At 36.1% G+C, this 23,044-nt stretch overlaps 1 protein-coding gene across 2 annotated transcripts in view; it reads left to right on the plus strand.

Moving 5' to 3' along the window:
* The first annotated feature begins 680 nt into the window (after nt 1-680).
* Nucleotides 681-23,044, plus strand: part of ASAP2 (ArfGAP with SH3 domain, ankyrin repeat and PH domain 2) — a 90,355-nt gene continuing 67,991 nt past the window's right edge. Inside the window, exons 1-2 of one of the 2 annotated variants that reach the window (XM_058178200.1) lie at nt 681-1,125; nt 22,608-22,680. In XM_058178200.1, the coding sequence (XP_058034183.1) occupies nt 1,000-1,125; nt 22,608-22,680 (199 nt within the window). In that variant the 5' untranslated portion in view covers nt 681-999. The remainder of the gene's footprint in view (nt 1,126-22,607; nt 22,681-23,044) is intronic. The other variant, XM_058178193.1, reaches the window with a different exon arrangement.

Here is a 23,044-nt window from a genome sequence, read left to right on the forward strand (position 1 = left end):
TAACCAGATGACACACTCTGCTATTAATCACACAAACTAGATTCACACCAAACCTTGTGATTGACTAGTGTAGTGCGATTCAGGGCTGTGTGAACCGACTCCTCAGAAGAAAAATCACACCGGCTGTGGTTTCAGCAAAGGTGAAAACTCACACTTGCAAGAAACTGAAAGTACACAGAGGAGCCCACCCTCAGGGGGTGAGCCAGTCTACACATCGTATTTACAAAGGAGTAGATGATCCTATCTTAGTGTACACCATTTCAGACAAAACGTGTAGGAGCACCTGCTTGAAGTTCAGGCAAGACCCCACGCACCCACCCACCCTCGAGGTTTAGCTATCTCTAGGGCCACTCCTTTCCAACCTTCCCTACTTTGCAAGATGGTTTTGAAAAGGGGGCAGAGCCGTGCCTTGGCATTGCCAGAGTACCAGGGCCCGGGAGTGCAAATACCCTTTCCCAAACACACACACAAACTCACACCAGGTCTTTCCACTTCCCCGCCTGATTCCGACCACGGCGCCCAACCTGCTGTGGCCTTCGGAAGGGCGGGCGCTGCGTTGGGTTCTCCCCCCAGTGCGTGATTTTGTGGGAGGAGTGCTGGTTTGGCTTAACCTCCCCCCCTACCCCCCGCGTGTGCGTGATTAGAAGGCAGGGCGGCGTGGCTCGCTCGGTCTCCTTTCCCTCCCCAAAACTAGGGCATTTCCGTGTGTGTCTGTATCCGTGCGGGGTGCCTGCCTGTGTGTATCTGCGCGTAGGTCACAATAATAGCCCCTTCAACGCTTCCGAGCTGCTTAGCTTGCAAGGAGAAAGCCCTGCAGCAGCAGCGGCGGGTTGTTGAACGATGTAAGGCGGGGAGGCTCCCCCTCCCGCCTGCCTGCCTGCCTCTCGCTCGCTGCCTTTCCAATCCCTTTTCCCCGTCCCCTCCTCTCCTGGAGCCGCCCCGCCGCCGCTCGCCTTACTCTTCCCTTTCCTTCCTTCCTTCCTTCCCTCCCTCCCCGCCATGCCGGACCAGATCTCCGTGTCGGAATTCGTGTCCGAGACCAATGAGGATTACAAGTCGCCCACCGCCTCCAACTTCACCACCCGGATGGTTCAGTGCCGGAACACCGTGACGGCCATCGAGGAGGTGAGCGGGAGTCGCCAGCGGGGGCAGCCAGAGCCCAGCCCTTTGCTCAGCCCTGCCCCTCCGCCTGGCCTGCAAAAGGCGGCTCGCTCGCTTGCCCGCCCGCGGCAGCTCCGGGCTCGTCTGGGGTGGTGGGAGAGAAAGCTGAGCTGGAAGATGGAGGAGCGGAGCCTCGAGCCGTGCCCGGGTTCCCTTCTTCCCTCTCTTTCAGACCTGCGTCTTTCTGGCACAAAGGGGGCTTCGTGCCCAGCTCAGCTCCCTTGAAGCTTTTGGGGGGAAATTGTGCCCGGCTGGGAAGAAGCTTCGCGCGGCTTTTCTCCTGCTCGCCTTTTTGATATATATTTTTCCCCCTTTCCCCCTTTTTTTTGGGGGGGGGGGTTAGTGCGGATTCCCTCTCTCTGGCGCTTCTTTCCTCTCAGCAAAATTCGTCTCGGCGTTTCTAATCCCGCAGCTCCGATCCTGCTAATAGAGACTCCTGCCACAATGGCTGGGCTTCCCTCGGCCTTTCAGGGAGGGGGCGGTGTGGAACCACCTGTATTTGCACATCTTTCCCTCCCCCCCACCATTTCAACCTGTCTTCTGTTCACCGTCGGGGGTGGGGGGGATAGGTGGGGGGAGAAGACGCAAAGCTATCGGAGGCACCTTAAGTGTTCCTGATAGATTGCAGCTTCTCTGCGGGAGAGGGCGGGAAGAGCCGCTGACGAAACAACTAGTCCATAGTTACTTTCCTTTCTTCAGTATAGTTCTTGTGTTCTGGATAGAGAGGGACCACCATTGTGAGAATTAGGAGTTTGTGCAGCAGGATATACTTTTCCCCCCCTCCCCAATGGGGGTGCTCTAGGAGACACCATGCTGTGCCTCGTTCTTTTAGGAGGGAGCCCCACTGAACCGAAGGGGGGGGGCGCTTATTTTTGAGCAAACATGTAAAGCAAAATGTAAAGTTAAATGTTTCCAGAGTGTAGAGGCTTTATCCGCCTTTCACTCTTTTAAGTGTTCATTCCTCTCTATTATCTTTGAGTGGCATCCTTCCTTCAGGAATAGAAAGGCATCTATTTCTAAACAAAGGGCCTGAGTCTCTGACCACTAACTAACATCGGCTTTGGGGTTGGTTGATTTTTTTTTTTTTACCAAAGCAACAACTGTTCTTTCATGCTTCTCTTCTGCTGACATCACAAAATCTACACCATTCCCCTCTTTAGTAAGTTGGGAGACCCTGGCTCTTGGTTTTAAGTCTTCCCTTCAGACAAAAGAAAAGTCGATATTGCATGCATGGTGTTTTTAAAGGCAGAGGGATTTGATTTTGGACTCTGCTTTTATTCATACCAGCCCTCACACAAAAAGTGCATCTGCTCTGAAACAGGGTAGAAAATGTTAAATCTTAGTTGGGAATTCTTTTTGAGCCTGTGTCAGGATGTAAAAAAAAGTTTATTTTTTTTTCAACATTATATGTAGATTGCAAGTTTTTCCTTTACTTGCTTGGATTAACACAATATTACCTCCCCCCTCTGTTAATTTTGAAACTTATCCAAATATTATTGATAGTAGATGTACCTCTTTGATATAAATAAAGTATGAAGTTGTTTTGCATTTTTTAACTGAGTACTGGTCTCTTTAGACTTGCTTCATCAGTATTCATTATATTGTAAATTGATGTGTAATTTGTTATGGTGGGCTCATATACTAGTGCCTGGCATTTTAAAACAAGCTAGTTTGTGCGTATGATATTTGTAGAATTACTGTTTACCACTTCAGCTATGATACCCTAATTAGTTCTTCAACTTTTTTCAATATGTTAAGATCTTAAGAAATACAAAGCAGTCTTTAGGAAAAGTTTGCATCTACCATTTAAAAATTAGCATGAGTTTCCAATTTCTGCAGCTGCAGTTAAACAGTGGAAATTTCTCTTACATAAATCTGCATGGAATACAGTGAAAGTTATTTTTAAGTAGACATGCATAGATCTATATAGGCATTTAAGTAGATGTGCTGTGAAGCAAGAGCAACTTGGTATTTGAAAGTCCCACCTCTCCCTACAGATAACCATTAACTCTTTTTCTCAGGTTGTCTGATTGAAAGTGAATAGATATAAGATGGAAGAAATATTTGGAAGGGCCAACATACTCTGTAGTCCATTTCCTTCTTAAGCTTTTGTAAACAAGCATGCCATTTCTCCTGAATCCATGGAGGTTTCTGGTGAACATTGAAGCACAGTGTTGGAGGACATCCAAAGATAATTTTTAAATAAACTTTATATTTATGACAGAATTTTTTCATGTATCAATTCCATAAATAACTATTAGGCTGTTCAATAGCATTTCCTGTATTTTAAATTTTTCACAGAACAATAGTGCTTTAATTTTAAAAGTTTATAGAATTTATGCTTATTTTTTAGAAGTGCTATCTGCCTTTCATTCTTTAACACATGACAAAGTTATATTTCTGCAAAATACTCCTGTGTATGCTGTGAAAGTTCAAAGCACATTTTCTAAAATACTGACTAAAACTGGAAATACAGGAATGATGCTTATAGGGAATCTTACGATTGGATTAACTTTCATACCCTTACCAACAATAGCTTCTTCATAGCTTAAACAATAAAGGATGAAAACATGAAGAAGTACTGTAGAGAAGAAATGCATTTGAATTACCACTTCAATCATGGGATTTCTTTTTTTAATCTTATGAGTCAGACACCGGGACATCCTGATTTGTGAATGAGCGTCATTCTCAGTTCTGGTGAGGTAAATGTGAATGCTTAGTGTGGTTGTGATAGCTTAACATGCAAAAAAACTATAATTATAAATGGGAAAGCAGATAATTTAAACAAGCAAGAAAACAAGCAAAAATAAATATTGAAATATACTTCATTTTTTATCAGCTGTTTCTTGTAGGTCAAACATAGTGCTGAAAGTGGATTTCAAAGCAGGGCAGAGTTTCTTATCTCAAATCTCTTGATTTTGGATACTTGATAGAGAAAAATAATTGTTATACATTGAGATCATCTTTGATATAATAATAGAGGGTGATAATACTATCAATATTCCACTAATCTGCTAAGAATTGCTCATTAAGAATTATTCAGAGTATGCTAAATTTCATAAATTGGTATAGCATATTTGCTAGTATTGCTTTCTTTACAACGAAGGCCAGTGTTCTGAATTGCTTGTAGAGGAGTTCTGAAATGGCTTCATTAAACTGTGTTTACGTTAAAAACCAATCTACATTGCTATTATTTAAAAAGTAGTTCATTCTCTCCCCCCCCCCCCCCGTCATCTTTCTATGATACATATTACCATTTGCGGCATTTACAGTGCTAATCCTCTTTAAATAAAATCTGTGAAGATGTCATCAGACATGGCTGTCATTCTCCCAATTGCAAAAAGGAAGTGGTAGTCTATTATCTGAATCTGATTCTGCATGATGCTTGTTTGTGTATTGTGCTGCGCACAAGGACTTGCTAGCCAGACTACTATCTCCACAGACTTTATTTAAAATAGTAATTAGACTGCACTATGCGAGTCACTAAAATAATAGAAACTTTAGGTAATATGTCTGATGACTGAAGGTCTATTTTTTACAAGTGGGGATAATTCAAAGGAGAGTTCATTGTGATGGTCCAAAAGATTTCTTGTCTATATTGAACACTGATGAACTCTGTTGAACGGAATTTGATCTAGTTTAACTGCTTCAGTGTTAATAATTTGAGACGATAAAAAACATGTTTTTGTTTCATTTCTAAAATTGCTTCAGCCACCATTCCGTGATTAAGCGACTCTTATGATCTACTTACTTACCCAAAGAAGTAATTTGACTAAAATTTTAGTATTAGTATTTACATGTTAGTATTATAAAAATATGCAAACAGCAGCCATATAAATTTGAATAAAAGAAAATAAATAAAATAGTAAAAACCTGTTGCTTATCTTTTATATAAATTGATAATCATAAGATTTCATTACTAAATTTTGAACATGTTCTAGAGAAGAGGTATAGAAAATCCTTTGTATTATAAATGATTTGAGTATAAAGCATTCTGGTTCAAGTAAAAAACAACTTTGATGTTGTTCAGTGATTCTGAGTGTTTTATGTTCAAAATTGCCCCATTTTGAGCTCAACCTGTTTCAGATTTGAAGCTGCTCTAAAATTTCTTGAAAATTATTGTTTTAATAACTTGTTCTAACTAAGAAACAATTTCTAACTTAAGAACAGCTTCTTAAATATATTTATGGAATAACTACGCTTAGCAGTAATCCTACATACTAAAGTAAAGTATGTAGGATTACTAAATACTAAAAAGTAAAATGTCTTTGTGAAACATTTTTCATTGTCTCACTTCATTATAAAAGGTATGTTGTACAGTGAACAGGAGTTTTCTCTGTTTCAGATAATAAAGTTAGTAAATCAGACTCAAACCATTAGAGCATATTTGCAGTAGTAAGATTACATTTGTCCTGGAGGGGATTCCTTTCTGATCCTAGATGAGGTGATTGGTTAAGATTTTGCTGCATGCAAACGAAAAACCTGTTGATCAAGTTACCCAGAAGGAGAGAAGTTGTTATAACACTAATCAACTCTGTTTAATCTGCAACACTAATTTACAGATATAATTTCTGAATTTTGTGTGTTGGGATGTTTGCAAATGTGATACTTTATAATTTACTATTATAAAGAAGTACAATTGGTTTATCAGAATATTTTCTCCTCAATTTTACTAGAGCTAGGTAGTGGGAAATCTGAATTTAGTTATTTTTTTAAAGTGATGGCTAATTGTTTGATATCTGGAAGTATGAATAAAAATCTAATTTGAGTCTTGCTGGATTGGAATAGCATATGCGCATCCGCAGAATAAATAGGTAAACACAAGTGTTATTTTTGAAGGATCATCTCAAAATCAGGCTAGAAACCTCAGGAATAAGGATTAAGTGGGGTCACATTAAATAAAATAATCTTACATCCCAAATGAAAGGCATTAAATATTTGTGTCTTAGTTGAGGAGAGAGATGTTTTTAAATGGGTATTTCTTTTAATTGTTTAAAATCATCTCTGCAATTAAGATATGAAGTTTTAAATGTTTTGCAGTATTCTATCATTTTTCACTTATTGTATTTTCTTGTATTGAAAATTTACATTTCTAAATATATAGCAATAGCCACTCTTTACAAAATCCATAATAATAGTAATCAATTCTCTAAAAGTAATGACATTTTTGTTGTTTGTGAAACTTTTAAGCTATATTTTTATGAATCATTGCAAAGTTACACAGTTCAGAAGAAAATTATTCAGTGTTACACCAAACAGAAATCATTACAGAATAGTGTAATAAGTATACATATAAATAAATTACATGCTATCTTTGAAAGCTATAAATATTTCATCTTTTATTTTTGCTTAAATGTACTCTTAAAATAGAATAAGTATTTTATTCTTAATTTATTTGAGGAGAAATTCATCCTGCCTATACCATTTGTGGAAACAATTGTGTAATCTCTGGGACTGTAACCCCCGTAATCCACTGTGTATTATAATTCCCAATATTCCTAATGCCAGTGCTGGCTGTTGTGTGTGATCACATTTGGAGGATACTTGAATAGAGAAGTAGAAATGATTTTAAATATGGTTACATTTTCTGTGAGCAACAATGGGTAAAAGAGAAACATGTGAAAATTCTTAAACTAGTGTAGATTGGACTTTCTGTTAATGCTGATGACTGAAGGGATATATTTTAGTATTTATATTTAGCATATTAAAAGGTCAACAGTGCAACAGTCAGTGTTCTATTAAAATTTGGGAAACTGGTTTTGTTTCCAAGTAGTATTAGCTGTTGTATAAAAGAAAAAAAAATGCAATAATCTGTTTTGCTTAAAATAATCTGTAAAATAGCAAAACCTGATCATTTTTCAGGCAAAAAATCTAGAAGCCTTTTGATTTTTGATGGATGACATACAGTAGTTGCCACTATCACAAATAGGTTTTTACTCATATAACAAAATATTCCATTTTTCTTTCCTCACTGCAGCTCTTACATACTCCAGATTTCTCTAGATAGTGTCTAGATTCCTGGGAAACTTTAGTTTAAACAAATTATTTTGGAATGACAAAAACCAGGTTAGTATCATAGGACAGAATTGTATATAGGAATTTCTTCTAATGCTTTTCTTTCTTAAAGGGTTAAAATTCAGTATTATTTTCTATTGATGCAAGTCCCTTTGAATCAGTTATATTAAATTACCTAACTGGGACAAGTTTAATGTTAGCTATTTAATTGCTTGGAATTGTATGTAGCAGTGGTATAACATGAACAATTTAGACTACAATTTTTAGTAGTTGTGTGTGTATGTGTGTGGCAGGCTTGCAGTTTCATCTGTGGCTTTGCGTGGTGTCTGTTCACAATACAGTAAATTATATTCAAAAGTCAATTTCATGCTGACTTTAAACACAACTGCCATGTTCATAAATATTTTTAGTATATTGATAGTTTTCCAAAACAGATGGATGATCAAGATGCTGTTTTTACATGAAAAAAGGTTCTCCTTCACAGCCTACTTCACTTTGAAAATGAAGCTATTTCTGTAGATTTACATCCCACTTCTGTTAACTGTGAATGGCTCACATATTCCAAACCAACCAGTCAACTGATAGTGTGGCAGGGGCAAACCAGACTCTGAAATCTTGTTCAACAAATTGTTGAACAAGATTTGTTGAACAAGATTTGTTCAACGCGCTCCCATTGTGAACCAATAGTAAAGGTAAGTGGAACCCACCCCTGGTTGGGATACAATTCATAATTAATAACAAAAAGATTTCCTAAAATTTTCTAGTAATATCAAGTGCATTTGTGCAAGTGTTATAATTCTTCTAAGCAGTCATATTTCTTTAATGCCAATTCTTACAACGAAATCTTTAGTGTTCATATCTGAATTATAGCAACCCCTCCTCCCCCAAAAAATTAAAACATAGACTATGGAAGCATGAAAGCAGAATAAACTTTATTATGTGTTACTTGCTGTGATTCATTTTCCATTAAAACTGTTGGTTGGTTGTTTATTTATTTTTTGTTTCATTTTCTCTGAAGACACTAGTGAAATCTATTTTGAAGAAACTCATTTAGCAAACAATATATATTCATTAATCCTTTTAATCCCTATCAGTCAGATAACATGATTATTTGAACAAAAGCAGAAGATTGAAAATTTCCTTACAATGTGTAGATCAGTCTTTTAGGTTCTCCTCCCTCAATTACAATATATAGTACAGCCAAACTCTTATTTGATACAGTTTTTTCTGTGGATTTGAAGATTCATAATACACAAAAGACCACTCCAATTAGAGTTTTCAAACCTCTTTTAATTTGTATGAGATTGACTTCTTTAGTAAATGGAATATAATTGTTCAGCAGCAAAAATGTTTCATTCATCTCTCCTTTGCGTCAAGGTAAAATTGTTTCCTTATTATTAAAAACCTTAGTTGACCAGAGCTATGTTGGCCAGTGGAGGACCTGTGTATGTCAAATAGGAGATTTCTATTTGAAATGTAAGAAGAGTGAATGGAAAATAATATTACTTAATGCATGAAATAAGAATAGTATGTTGGAAGTCTGTCAAATTAAGGGCAAGGAAGCAATAGAACTGAATGATGGAGATCTGATCTTATTGAGTTGAATTGATGACTTCATTGGGGCTTTTTATAATGCGTAGAACAAGGTTGGAACAGCTCCTGAAATTTAACTATTATTGAATTAACAATGAAAGAGGTAAAATGAATATTGGAAATTTGAATTAATATCATATACACGTAGTCCTCGACTATTCACTTAGTGACCATTAAAGTTATGACACTGAAAAAAATGACTCACGACCAGTTTTCACACTTATGACCATTGCATGCAGAATTCTGCCATGATCACATGGCAGAATTCAGATGCTTGGCAACTGGCATGTATTTATGACGGTTGCAGAGTCTCAGGGTTATGCGATTATCTTTTGCGACCTTTTGACAAAGTCAGTAGAGAAGCCAGATTCTTTAAACAACCATGTTACTAACTTAACTGCAGTGATTCATTTAACAACTGGCAAGACATGTTGTAAAATGGGGCAAAACCCACTTAACAACTTGGGGCTCAATTGAGGTCTTAAGTCAAGGACTATCTATAGATAGTTACTTATATGAAAATAGAAATCCATATATTAATTTACTGCTGTAAGACTACTATATGTGCATAAATGAAAAGATTCTGAAATATCCACAATGGTGGAATGATTGGTGAAGATGATGCAACTAGCAGAGATGGCAAAATTAGCTTGTTTGCTAAGAGAAAGATCAACAATTACATTTATTAGTGACTGGAAACCCCCTTACGGAGTTTTTTTGCTGAAAAAAGAAGTGAACTGGTGAATTATGGCTTTGATGATTAGAAAGGGTAAATTGAGGAAGGAAGGAAGAGGGTAAAATATAAATGCTCTTATAACAGCTGTTAAGATGATCGGAAGCCACTTTATTATTATTATTTTTTTATTTCTTTTTAAAATTGCTTTTCCCTATTCTTCTCTGTATTTCAAAATCTGTAATATTTTATTATGTTGAAAAGTTCTTTAGTAAAATTATATTAAAAAAACAAATCTACAGGTTAGTAATAATAGCATATCACACTCCAGTGAATAGTGATAATGGAAGAATGAGTGATGAATTTTAAGGGAATGCAATCTGATGAAAAATGCTCTGTAAGGTGTAAAACGATGGGAAAATTCAGAAAAAGTGATTGAACCACTCAGAAATTAAACAATGATTGAGAATAGTAACGGGAACATCTTAAAAGCATGTCTGTTTCAAATACTTGGTTTATTTGTAGCAAAGGAATGAATATAAATCTAAAGTCATGATTTATTGGATTGCTTATGATGAAAGATACAGAGGATAAAAGGAAAAACCTGCTGGCCTTCTAGAAACCATTGAAATCCTACTTTTCCTCAGGTACTGGACCAGGATAGTAGGCAGATTCATTTTCTGGGAGTTCGTGTCTGGCTGACCTCAGAAATATGTCGTTTCACATGTTGGGTGTGGATTTAGGTTTATTTGTTTTGTCTTATGGTTACCTATAATTATTGGATTTTTTTATATAGTATAGTACATATAGTATATTTTTTATATAGTATATATTTTTATTCGATATATACTACCTTGAGTCACAATTATTCAACTGGGGAAGGGGCTATAAGAGAGAATCTTATAAATAAATAAAACAGATTATCCAAATGCTGAATATATAGACTTTTTTCTGGTAGTGTCATGAGTAGGTTTGAGAAATTTTATTTATGTAGCATATGGCAAAAATGTTAAAAAGCACATCAGAATTACATTCTCAATGAACAACTAGGGAACTCTTTACTGTATTTACAAATTCAAAGACAGACCATTTATATTTTATGTAGTCAGTATATAACGGAGTTGCATACAGAAACTCTCCAGGGTTTCCCTGATATTCCACAATCTGTTGCTCTGTCTGCTTTGGAGCACCACAGCTACATTTCAAATAAGAGGGCTTTCCCCATTTATGAAGGAGAGTAGCACACCTCCCAACACTCTGGAGAAGTGATAGAGGACTCTTCTGCATCCAGACCTCAAGCAGACTGCAGTTGTTATCTAGCAAGTTTCTGTTTGTCTCAATAGGTGGATGTCTGGAACAAAGCCTCTTGTTTATAGCATCAGTGATATCTGCAGGTGAATATTACTAATTATTTTCTTATACTCTTGGAGCAGAGTGTTTTCATAGATGTGGTGGAGGAATATGGCTAAAAACGGGTGATCAGAAAGTGGGAGTAGATCTTATTGTGCCCAATATGATGCATATAGTATGATTCAGCTGTGTGTGGATTGGTCTGGTATGGCTACTATTTCTCTAGAGCAGGGAACAGTATTCTACTGCGGAAAAGATGAGGTCAAGAGCTGAGGATCGCAAGGTAGAAGCTGAGGAACCCCAAGTAGACCATACAGCTTTTGTAGGATGTTATTTCTTGATCACAATTTGGCTGCAATCTTCTTGAGATGTTCTCTGAAGGACAATGTTTTATCTAGAGTAACCTCAAGGTAGTTTGGGTATTTGTTATGAGCAAGACAGGTATTCTCAAACTGTACATTTAGTTCATGGTGGGCTATCTTGTTGAGGTGGAAGCACCTTACTTCAGTCTTATGGTTTGTTTGAAATTTCCATTTGTGAAAATATTGAGAAAAATTAATATATAAAAAAAGCAATGAATATATATGAAAATATATATGAACTATATAGGAAGAGAAAATATTGAGTCCTATATGAGAAAATACGTAAGCAGAAGACAGCTAGATAAATTTTCCAACAGAATGGAGGGAAAGTGGACATAAGGAAAGAGGAAGTGAAAGCTGCTTGGAACAGTGAGAAGGTTATAGATAAATGCAGATACAAGAGTGCTGTTCTTGTTTGTAAGACTCCATAAAAGGGAGCCTTCTAAATAGCGCCCCATTGACTTTCTGGGGAAGCCACCAGAGAAGGTTGCAAATGGTGATCACATGATCACAAGGTAGCTGGCAACTGGTTGAAAATGCACATAGATTGCCAAGTGCCCAAAATGCAGTCATCTGACCATGTAGGAGGTGGTACAACATTGTACAATGGCCAGAAATGCTGTACAGGCCAGAAAGCATCCTTTCCAGCTTGTGGAAAGTACAACAGTTGCTAAACAACAATTATACATTGAGGACAACCGGTACTTGTCTATGAAGTGTTTTGGCTGTATAAAGGAATAAATAATTGAATTGCAAAACAAATATATTAAGGCAAATTGAATGAGTGAGTTGAGAGGAATGGCAAGACTGAGAAGATCACGACTAAATCAAATAGATAAGAACCTGAGAAAAATAGAGGTGAAAAGTTTAAAAGAAAAGTCAGTATATGAAACCATGGATGGATGTGGTAGAAGGAAGGATGGTCTAAAAAAATTTGGAGAGATATGATAAAAGGATTCTTTCAGTTTTTTTAAACTCATGCCTTTAATTTACCGGTATTTGTTTTTATATATTAATTATTAATATCTATTTGTTCTAATTTCTATTCTGTATTTTGCGTAATGCTGCTTACCTGAAATAGAATAGAATAGAATAGAATAGAATAGAATTCTTTATTGGCCAAGTGTGATTGGACGCACAAGGAATTTGTTGGTGAATATGCTCTCAGTGTACATAAAAGAAAAGATACATTCGACAAGAATCATAAAGTACAACGCTTAATGATAGTCATAGGGAACAAATAAGCAATCAAATCATATTAGGAAACAGTCAATATAAATCGTAAGGATACCAGCAACAAGGTTACAGTCATACAGTCATAAGTGGGAGGAGATGGGTGATAGGAACAATGAGAAGATTAATAGTAATGCAGACTTAATAACTAGTTTGACAGTGTTGAGGGAATTATTTGTTTAGCAGAATAATGGCATTATGAGTTTCTAGGTATATATGTATATATGTATGATGATAATTAGTTTTGAAAATAATATTCAGTACAATAAACTTCCTTTAACAATACAGTAACAATTCCAAATATTCTCAAAGTTATGGAACTGCTTATAAAAGTACTGATTTTTTTTCAAAATTGAAGACATGTTCTCAGAAATGTTGCTTTTCAATAAAGGACAGCTATTGGTAGTACCAGGGTAATGCTCAAATTTGTTAAAGAGGCCTATCAAATAATATTCAATCACGTCTGTTAAAATTTCAGTCCTTTTTCAAGTTACCTTACCTCATATCTGCTGCCATCATTTTCAGCTACCAGAAATCATTTTAGCTCAGTTGTAAAGCATATGTGGTGAACCACAAAAAACATGGTTTTGTCAGCAGGCTTGGGGACCATAAATGGCGAAGGAGCTGATCAAATGGCTAATCTGATTGCATTGCTGCCATGAGAAGTGGAGGGTGTTTTTTTTTTAATGAGTTTTTATTATGTGGTAGATTTTTTTAAATGTTGGAAGCTGCCCAGAGTCAACAATGTGTGAGTTGGATGACTATATAGATTTGTTTAATAAACAAACAAACAAGCTTTACTTTCTTCAGTGTTCAAGCGAACAGTTAGGCTGGGAAATTCCTCCACTGGAAGTGCTCGGTGCTGACTGTGGCTTGACTTGCTATTCTGTAATAACAAGAGTGTACTTGTGACCGAAAATATCCTTTGTTTTGAACTTTGAACTAAACATTTGCTCCGGAAGTTCTGCCAAATCATTTCAGATCAGCTGGAATTTGGCAGAAAGAAAACCGGAAAGTTTGAAACAAGATTAAGGCAGAAGCCAGAATGATTTACAGAGTGAATAGGGAAGATTAGTAGTCATTGCCTATTCTTTCCTAAGGCAATATTCCCACCAGTCCACCTCCCTCATGTTTTTTCTAAAGCCTTCCTTCTCTTTAACTACCAATATCCCAATGTGGCTTATCCCAGCAGCCCACTTGCTGCTCTTCCTAGCATTTTCTCTTCTCTGTCCTCACAAATGTCATCATACTAGCTTTTGCATATGTAATGCTCCTCATTTTCCCTACAACAACAATGCTAAGTTGTTGGTTGCGTTGGGCTAAGATGGTGACTGACCCAAAGTCACCGAGCCACTTTTCAATCCTAAGGGAGGATTACAACTCACAGTCTCCCAATTATGTAGTCCAGCACTTCAGCCACTATTACAAACTGGCAAGGTTAGGATAAGATATTCAACTCCTGCTGTTTTTATCAATCATGATATAAAGAAATATTTTAGAAGATTTCCTTCAGGAATCTTTTTATGTATGGGATCTAAAACAAAACCTAGACTCTTGTAAGACAAAGATTTGTTAATTGGTCACTTAGTTTTCAAAGAAAAGAACAGGATGAGAATACTATATATAACAAAATAAAGCTTGAAATATATTTTCCGATAACTGGGATAGATTTAGATTTCGCAGCAACAAATGAGGTTTAAGTCATCAGATAACTGAATCAGAAGACAGTCTTAATCTGTTGTGTGACAAAAGAGCTCTACAGCTAGTCCTTCTGTTAGACTTTGCTCTCATTCTAAGACATGCTACAAATAAAATGAACTTTTATACTTTTTAAAAATGTTGGCTCTTGGATTATATAAAATATTGTCCCTTACAAATCCCCTTGGCTAAACCATGGAAATAAAGCAAATTTCCATCAGGTTCCTCCATTAAAGTAATTATAAACCATATTTTTGTAAACTTCAATTGGCTTGCTTTTTTAATTGCCCTTTCAAGCAATTCTTATTAAACCTTATAAAGCCCCCAGTGAAGGTATTCTTTGATTTGAAAAGAATCTAGAAATGAAGAGCAAACATACCATTTACATATAAAGCATTCCCTACCCAGAATTTTTTATTTTCTGTTTATTTAGAGTGAGAACATTTGCACATTTTGAAGCAATGAAGACTCTTAATCATCAAGGTGAGCAATAAAGTCAATTTGCTTGCCCTTAAACTCGGAATAACAATGAAGGGTTGGATATTAGGTCACTTTAAATGTACATTAATCAACATACACTAAAATGAAATTTTGTTGCATACAGCTCTCAAATGCTCACCACCTCCAATACACACTACATAAATATTACAAAAATATAAATAAATAAATAAAAATTATGCATATACTCACATATATTATATGACACAGAAACAACACAGTCTAGTTCAGATGTATACATGTACATGGTGAGACAGTGTGGATTTTAATCATGATTTAAATCACTAGTAAAAAGACTTGATTTAATCAATTCGATTTAAATCATAATTTTTAAAGACCAACTGTCATCTCTGCCCTGCAGTGGCTCCTCCTTTGACCTGCTGTTGACTCACTGACAGTCCCATTCACTTTAATGGGACAGCTGGTGATGCAGCAGTGACACAGTAAGGTGAAGGACATGGCAGGCAGCAGGTGAGTGGATGCCCTCTAACCAGAAGCTGCCATGATGGATCTGAAATGACAGGTGCTCTTTAATATTATATTTATAAGCTGCTTAGAAGATTTCACTTTCATTTTTACTGCTTGCCCTTCCTCCTCACACTTAAAGCCTGGTGGTACAGATGCATTTCTCTTCAAACAATCATACAATTTGTAATATACATAGATTTGCAAAACAATGGGATAAAGGAATATTCCTGAAATTCGTTTTATGATTTATCTCATGGTTACTGTGAAATTGTGTGAATGCATCAATGCAGTGCATGTTATCTCCGCTTGAAAAGCTGGGATTCATTGAATGAATTTACCAAAAATGTAAATATTGCAGAATATACACTCATGCTACATAACTAAGCTCCATTTCATGCTGAATAAACTAAATTATTAATGTATCTTAAATAGAAAACTATCTTTAGATAAAACTTTTACTCTAAAAGCCTTTTATTAAAATAAATTTGATAAAAATAAAAAAGTAGATTTAAATAAAAAAAATCTGATTTAAACAAAAAAAATCCATTTAAATTTTTTTTTTAAAAAAATCAATTTTTATCCATCCTACGGCGAGGTATCAGATGCCATTCCTATTTGGTGGAAGAAAGCAGACAATTAGTGAAACATGAAGGGTGTAAGTCACAGGTGTCAAACACAATCACATCACATGACGTATTGACATTTTTTGCCTTTGTGGACTGGGGTGGGCGTGGCCTGCGCGTGATGCATCCGGCCCATGAGCCGCCAGTTTTACAGCCCTGGTGTAGATTAATGACCAGAAAGAATGTATGTGGACAGTTGTTGACAGATCTGTCCTAGATACTTAGAGCTGTTACTATTAAAATCTTGTTCAGATACGGAGCAGTGTGTCTTCACTAGCAGGCTGTAGTTGATTTATACTTGTCGGTATATGGAATTTCAACACAAATTGATGAGAAACAGAGTCAGGTCGATTGCTGAAGAATATTCTTCATAGGAGATGAAAGACCAAGGGAATCAGACACAGAATTAAGGTCCTAACGCAGTGATGGTGAACCTATGACACGTGTCAAAGATGACATGGATGACATACAGAGAGATACGTTAGTGTTCATCAACATCTGGCAAAAACTTTTCAAAAGCATGTCCCATTTTTGAGTGATTTTTGGGGACTCTCTGGGGGATACATGAGAATGCGGTATGATCTTGCTCAACCGCCAAACCCTTGTGCTGTCGCACGGCCTCCAGTCCCTCTGCAAATGGGTTTGTTTTGCTTCTATTTCATTTTTGTAATTATTTGATTTTTTTATATCTATATATAATACATAGTGCTACACATGATTGGGTTGTATTTTTTAAAAGATAAACAAATATGTAAAGAATTATTTCTCTTTTGTTTTGCGGGGTAGGGATAGTGGCATGTCAGCAGATTCAGTTTAGGCATATTCCGAATATTTGACACGGCAAGCCCAAAAGCTTCACCATCACGGCCCTAAGAGATACCATGTCTCCTAAGTAAGAAGAAATGGCATTGTGATGCAGTTGTTCTTGTCCCTTGTGAGTCAGAATATTCGTTCATTTAGTTCACAAGAACACTCTTATTGCCATGTGAAAAGCAGGGAGGGAGAAGGAAGTGGATTTGCTCAAAGAATCATCTGGTGCAGGAAAAGCTATTTGGGAGCAGGCTGGTGCTGCCAGTCAGAATGCATCAATTCTAGCTGTGTTCAGCCTCATGAAGAAGCTGAGAGCTGCTTGCATTGAAGGTCCTGTCTAAGAGCAGTCTGGCATGGGAACAATTCTCCAGGGTAGCCCAGCCTGGTATGCTTGTGTTGTAGCAACCTTTTGTGTTATCTAATCCCTGACACAAAGCTTTCTCAGAAACAGGAAGGTGAACACTGCTTTACAGGTGAGCTTTCACTACAGGAACTTTGGTCACTAACCAATGTGATTGTTAAGTGACTCATCACATAATCAGACCTGACTGTACTATCATTTTTACTGTGGTCATTAAGGGAATCACACAGTTGATGAGCGAATGCAGCTTCTCCGATTGACTTTGCTTGTTGGACAACAGGCGAGGTGGTATAAATTGCATCAAGTGACTCCTATTTGCAGCAGCCATTGCAAATGTGAGCCAGTTGCCTAGTGCCTAAATTGCAATCACGTGATTGAAAGATCATGACATGTTGTAATTTTGAGGACAGAACAGTCATAAGTCAAGGACTATCTATATTTCTTTTGAATTCAGACTATTTACAATACTGCCTCTATCCTAGCAATTGTAAATAAATTAGCCTAAGAGGGTCAGGAGAATCTACAAAATGTAGAGCTTTTATTGTGTTTTTAAAAACTTCCTACTTCTCACCATGCATATAAGGTGAGAACATACTTCCTGTATATGAGGGAGGGAAACCACATAGAAAGTGGGGGGAAAGCATACTTTTTTGTTATTTTTGGTAATCTTCATAAATTTATTACTTGACTATGAATTGAAGGTATTTTTTTCTCATGAATTGCTACAGGTTTTTTTAGATAAATAAGAGTTGTGGAGTTGAAAAAAACTGTAGCCTAGAAAGCATAAAAATTAGGATTACATTTGTCATACAAAAATAACAACAAGGTTTTTTTGAATATCCAGAGATCCAATTTAATTTAACGGAAATAAAACTATACCCAAAATTTCATGTCTGAAATGAACATTGTATGGATTATATGTTACGCTTATTACTATTGAATTTGAAATTCAAAGCTTTAACATTGGAATAACTGTTCAGACTATAACTGAAACATCTTTGTCAGAGCTAAGGTTACTGTGGAAACGGTAACTTCTAATTATGGCTAATTAACCAGAACAGCTTACAGGAGTATTGTTGTACTTAAGTTGGCAGCAAGAAGTAACCTACTACACCTGCCCATGTCAGTCTATATGATTTACTATAATTTAATGATTATTTTCTATATTTGTTTGAAATGTTTCACAGAAACTGACATAGTTAGTAGAGAATGGATCTACAGATCTGGTCTTCCACTGGAATGAAAATTATCTGATGTCCAGCTATTTCTTTCAGTGGCCATGAGTAAAGTGAAGTCAGAGAGAGTCCCTGTAAAAATAAAGTTTTATCTAGGTACTCCATCTCTATGGCTTCTTTAGGTTGACGTCTCCCAATGTCATACAAGCAATGAAAGGGACAGAACTGGTGCAGGTAGCTGAATCTCCTTTGAGTTTGTCCAGAGTGATTCTGACTGTGTCATATCATGGATTTTTAGTCCTCCCCCCTCCTCCTAAGGCAGGAGTGTCAAACCCTAAGGCAAGCCCATGTGCTGGATGCATCACGTGCAGGCCACGCCCACTCCAACTTCGTTAATGGGGAAAATATCACAAACGTCACATGACGGCAACGTGACGTAGCGAGTTTGACACCCGTGTCCTAAGGGCAAAGCAATGAAAAAGCAAGAAATGGTGAAGCAGGTGATAGCGAATAATATGCTCTGTGGTTGTTCAGAGAATGAAAAGAGAGTCACTTTGATCTAGTGGTTAAGACACCAGGCTAGAAACCAGGAGGGGGTGAAATACGATTGTTGGCCAGTCCGGTCAGTGTTCAAATGGGTAAATTGACTGGGAAAGAATTACAATATTAGGTCATTTGTATTGTGCTAATAGGACTGTTGTACAGGTAGTCCTTGACTTACAGTTGAGCCCCAAATTTCTGTTCCTAAGTAAGGGCGATGTTAAGTGAGTTTTTCCCATTTTATGACCATTTTTACCACAGTTAAATGAGTTGCAGTTGTTGAGTAAATCGTGGTTGTTAAGCAAATCTGCCTTCCCCCGTTGACTTTGCCTGTCAGAAGCCAACTAGGGAGGTTACAAAGGGTGATCACAGGACAGTTCAGTGGTCATAAACTACATGCCAGTTGCTAAGTGCCTGAATTTTGATCACATGACCATGGGGATTTTGCTATGGTCGTAAGTGTGAAAAACAATCATGTCACTATTTTCAGTGCTATTGTAACTTTGAGTGGTTGTAAATCGAGGATTTCCTGTTGTAATTCATGTGACAGGAGAGATGCAACATAGAAATAAACTATATTTCTTCAGTCAATCCATCCTGTGGTTCACCAGTGTAATCAATTTGTATTCATTTGGGAAATGTAAAAACATGAAGGTACTATGAGCTCAATCCTAAATCACTGTTTTCAGTGCACTGAAACTTCAAACGGACATTAAATGAATGATCTTGCATCGAGGTATACCTGTAGTTGAATACAGTATATTCCATCTGATTTGCTCCTTGATGAAGAACTTTTTTCCCTTCTGGTTTCTTAATGCTGGGGAAACAGCTTTCTGATTGACAGGTATTTTTGAGACATCCATGTTTTTAGGATGCCTGGCTTTTATTTACATCCTATTTATGGCTCTAGTGCCTGTGGTGCATTTTTGAACATGTTCAGTCCTACACTGTTATTGTTTCTAGGCTACCATATTTATACTAAAGACCTTAACACTCTGGAAAATTGAATTTTCTAAGGCGTATGTACTTTTTATGGTTATAATGCATTTTCAAGATACCAGTGTAACTGGATTGGATGTTTCTTAATGCTGTTCTAATGAGATTTCTCCATTCCCACATTTCTGGGAAAATGGGATGCTAATTAAATGGTATGGTAAGGTGTATATTCTTATAGATCTGTGAGCTCACAGTGGGTAGGATTGCATTATATTGTTAGCATATAACTAGGTTTGAATTTGGGTGCTGGAATTGATTAAAAACTGCAATTTGAGATTTTTTTTTAATTGTTTTTTCTAGCGATTATTGTCATGGTTTGCAATGATAAGTAATATTCAATCTGAAGAGCTTGAGCTTTTCTAAAGTTAAATGAAAAGCTTTAAGTATTTATTGTTATTATTTATTTATTATTACATTTGTTTGCTGCCCATACATCATGTATTATCTGCTATAATTCAAGTAACCTGTCAATCTATGTAGAATCAAATTTTGTATTAGAGGCTAGTATGTTTGTCAGGGCATAATGATCTATACTGGACTTAACTTTGTGGTGTAAATAATATTAGTGTACCTTTTACTTGTAATCTAGAATGGCAACAGTAAACAGACTGATGACAGTCTCAGTGAAAGTAAGTCTTTCTAAATTCAGTAGGTTGTACAGTACCTGCAGTTCATAGTTTCTGTAGATCTACAGCCATTCTGCTCATTTGCTTAATAAATTAAACTTAAAAATCAGTTAAAAGTACTTTTTTGTATTAAAGGAAGGATATTAAAGTATTATTGATACAGAATCAAAATGCTGCCTTTTTAGTTGAAAAATACTGTAGTGATAGACCTGCATATAATAATAATAATAATTATTATATTATATAAAAATATACACACATAGATCTACTTAAAACAGAGGAGCAGATGCTGTATCATTTAGTAAAGCTTGATGTGACATTTAAAACATTAAAAAAAATACACACATGTACAAAACAATGCTATTTCGCCTTCTTTCCAAATCAAGACTTATGAGAAGAACCTTATACAAGCACACTGATTAGTGCCAGAATATAAAATGACTTCTGACATTCTATGTCTCATTGACACGTGATTGAAAACGACAGTGAATTATGAAGAACGTTAATTTGAAAGGACTTTAGAATCTGTATATGACTGTGCTAAAATATCCATTTGGTTACAGAATTAAGCTTGAGACAAATGCATGGACTTTCTTGAAACTAATAGAAAAGGGCCCTAGGAAGCTTTCAAAGGGAGTGCTTTTCACACAAGAGCAGAAAAAGACAAAGAGAGAAGCCTATTAAAACATGTAAAACCTGGTTTTATTAGCCACTCAATTACCTTCATGGCGTCACAACAAAGAATTCCGCTGAAATTATTATTTTTTAAACTATATTAAGAGAAATGACTAAAAAACGATATCCCAAAACATAAGGCATGCTTTTTACAAAGCGGCCATGATGGCTTTGTTGAAAACTCCAGGGTTTTGTTATTTTATTGCTTTTGTTTGTTTCATTCAGTTTTGTAATGAATAAATTACTCAAGATACTGAAATAACATAACATAACCAGCAGGGTTTGGGCATCATTTAAAACGCTTACCACATTGTGGGTAAAAAAAAAAAAAGCATGTACAGTTATTGCCATTTGTGACTGTGTGACACAAATCTTGTTAAGACCATGGATAAATGTTGAGAATAACATTGATATACTGCTTTATATTGACTATTAAATTATTGTGCCCATGCTCACTGCTAGGAATTGTTTCCTGCAATATTTTGAGTTTTGTAATGTTAGAGTGTATGTTTCACTATTATTATTATTTTCAATTTGTAAGTGATACAGGTATATTCTTGCTAGGATTATATTTTTGAGATGAGATTTCTGATAACTGAAGAATGGAAGTCATGCAAAATATTATTTTGGGGCAGCTCACTGGTAGGATTTTTTGCAGTTTAATAAGCAAGTTGATTTTACAGAAATTACTTTAAATATGAGATTAAACAGCATACCATCTGGGTATTCTAAGCTACCTGGACTACTGATATGTTCTTATATCTTCCTTGACCACAGTACATTTTGTGAACTCTGTACTGTCACTGTTTGTAGTCTGTTGTGTATGTTTTATTTTGAATACATAGCGCATTATGCATTTAACATGTCAGTTTTCTGGAAGGTACACATGATTTCCCCCTATTTCAAATGGTGTGTGGTGGTTTCTTGCAGTGGATTTTCTTCTCTGTATGTAATATGGGCTTGTTCTATTTTACTATTCATGCATGGTGGCATGATCATTATAGTATCATATAATTTCTTCAAGAGGATATTTAAGATGCTCTTGGAAGCTTGTGAGTATCATTTTGATGTCATTAGTGAAAAACCCTGCATTGCTGAAAGCTGCCTCAAGCTACTTGGATCACAGCAGACAACAAATTAATATAGTCAGGTGTGCTAATTAAAAAAAAAAAATCCCCACAATACATAAACCAAATGAAACACAATCATTAGTGTAGCTCTTAAAACACTGACTTAATATTCTTTGTCATCAGCGTGGGAGCCCAAGTTTTGTTAGAAATTTCAATTCTAAGTCATTAATATATGAATACTAATTAAATAATTGACAATAAGCTAATATTAACAATCAGGTATTTTCTTTGTGAGAGTCACTTTGGTGTAATGATGATTAAAGCATCAGGCTAGAAATCGGGAGACTGTGACTTTAGTCCAACCTGAGGTACAAAGCCAATTTGGTGACCTTGGGTCAGTGATTCTAGGGCTTAAGAAGGAGCCAATCACAAATCACTCCTGAAAAGCCTTCAGGCAGTCTCTGAGTAATTGGACACAATTGAATGGAAGGAAAATTCTTTGCGGGTGAAGACATAAAGGTTGCTACTTCATTTTTTTCTGAAGGGAATAAAAATAATAGAAAATGTTATATTAAAAACAATATGTAGCACTTTCAGTTGTCGAGTAACATGGACTTGGTATTGAGCTCATATAATCAATAAATATTACCTAACTTTTTTTTTATTGCTTTCATTTTTAGGCCCTGGATGTTGACCGAACTGTTCTTTATAAAATGAAGAAATCTGTAAAAGCCATAAATGTTTCTGGTTTGGGTATGTAAACTTTGTTTTATTGTTGTCCTATATTTCTAAAATACCCATTGCAATATTCAGTGTGTGTCAAATGTTCACTGAGTGATGCAGATTCAAGTCCATGACAGTTCACAAAAGAATGCTTGTTTCTTCTTTTAAGACCCTTTTACCTTCCTGGTGCTAATGATTTTTTGTAGTTGTTGTTAAATGTTAACTGATGTAAATTACATTTAACAAAAGCTACTTTTCCCTTTTAAATTAGAAATTGAAAATATGATTGAACAAATTTTTAAGAGTAATCTTAGCTTTAGTAGTAAGGTGAAACTATAATTCATATTGATAGGTAAAAGAGAAACAACGCTGGAGTAAGGAAAGATGGGAACTG

This window comes from Ahaetulla prasina, chromosome 1 (genome assembly GCF_028640845.1).
Source record: "Ahaetulla prasina isolate Xishuangbanna chromosome 1, ASM2864084v1, whole genome shotgun sequence".
NCBI classification, from domain to species: Eukaryota; Metazoa; Chordata; class Lepidosauria; order Squamata; family Colubridae; genus Ahaetulla; species Ahaetulla prasina.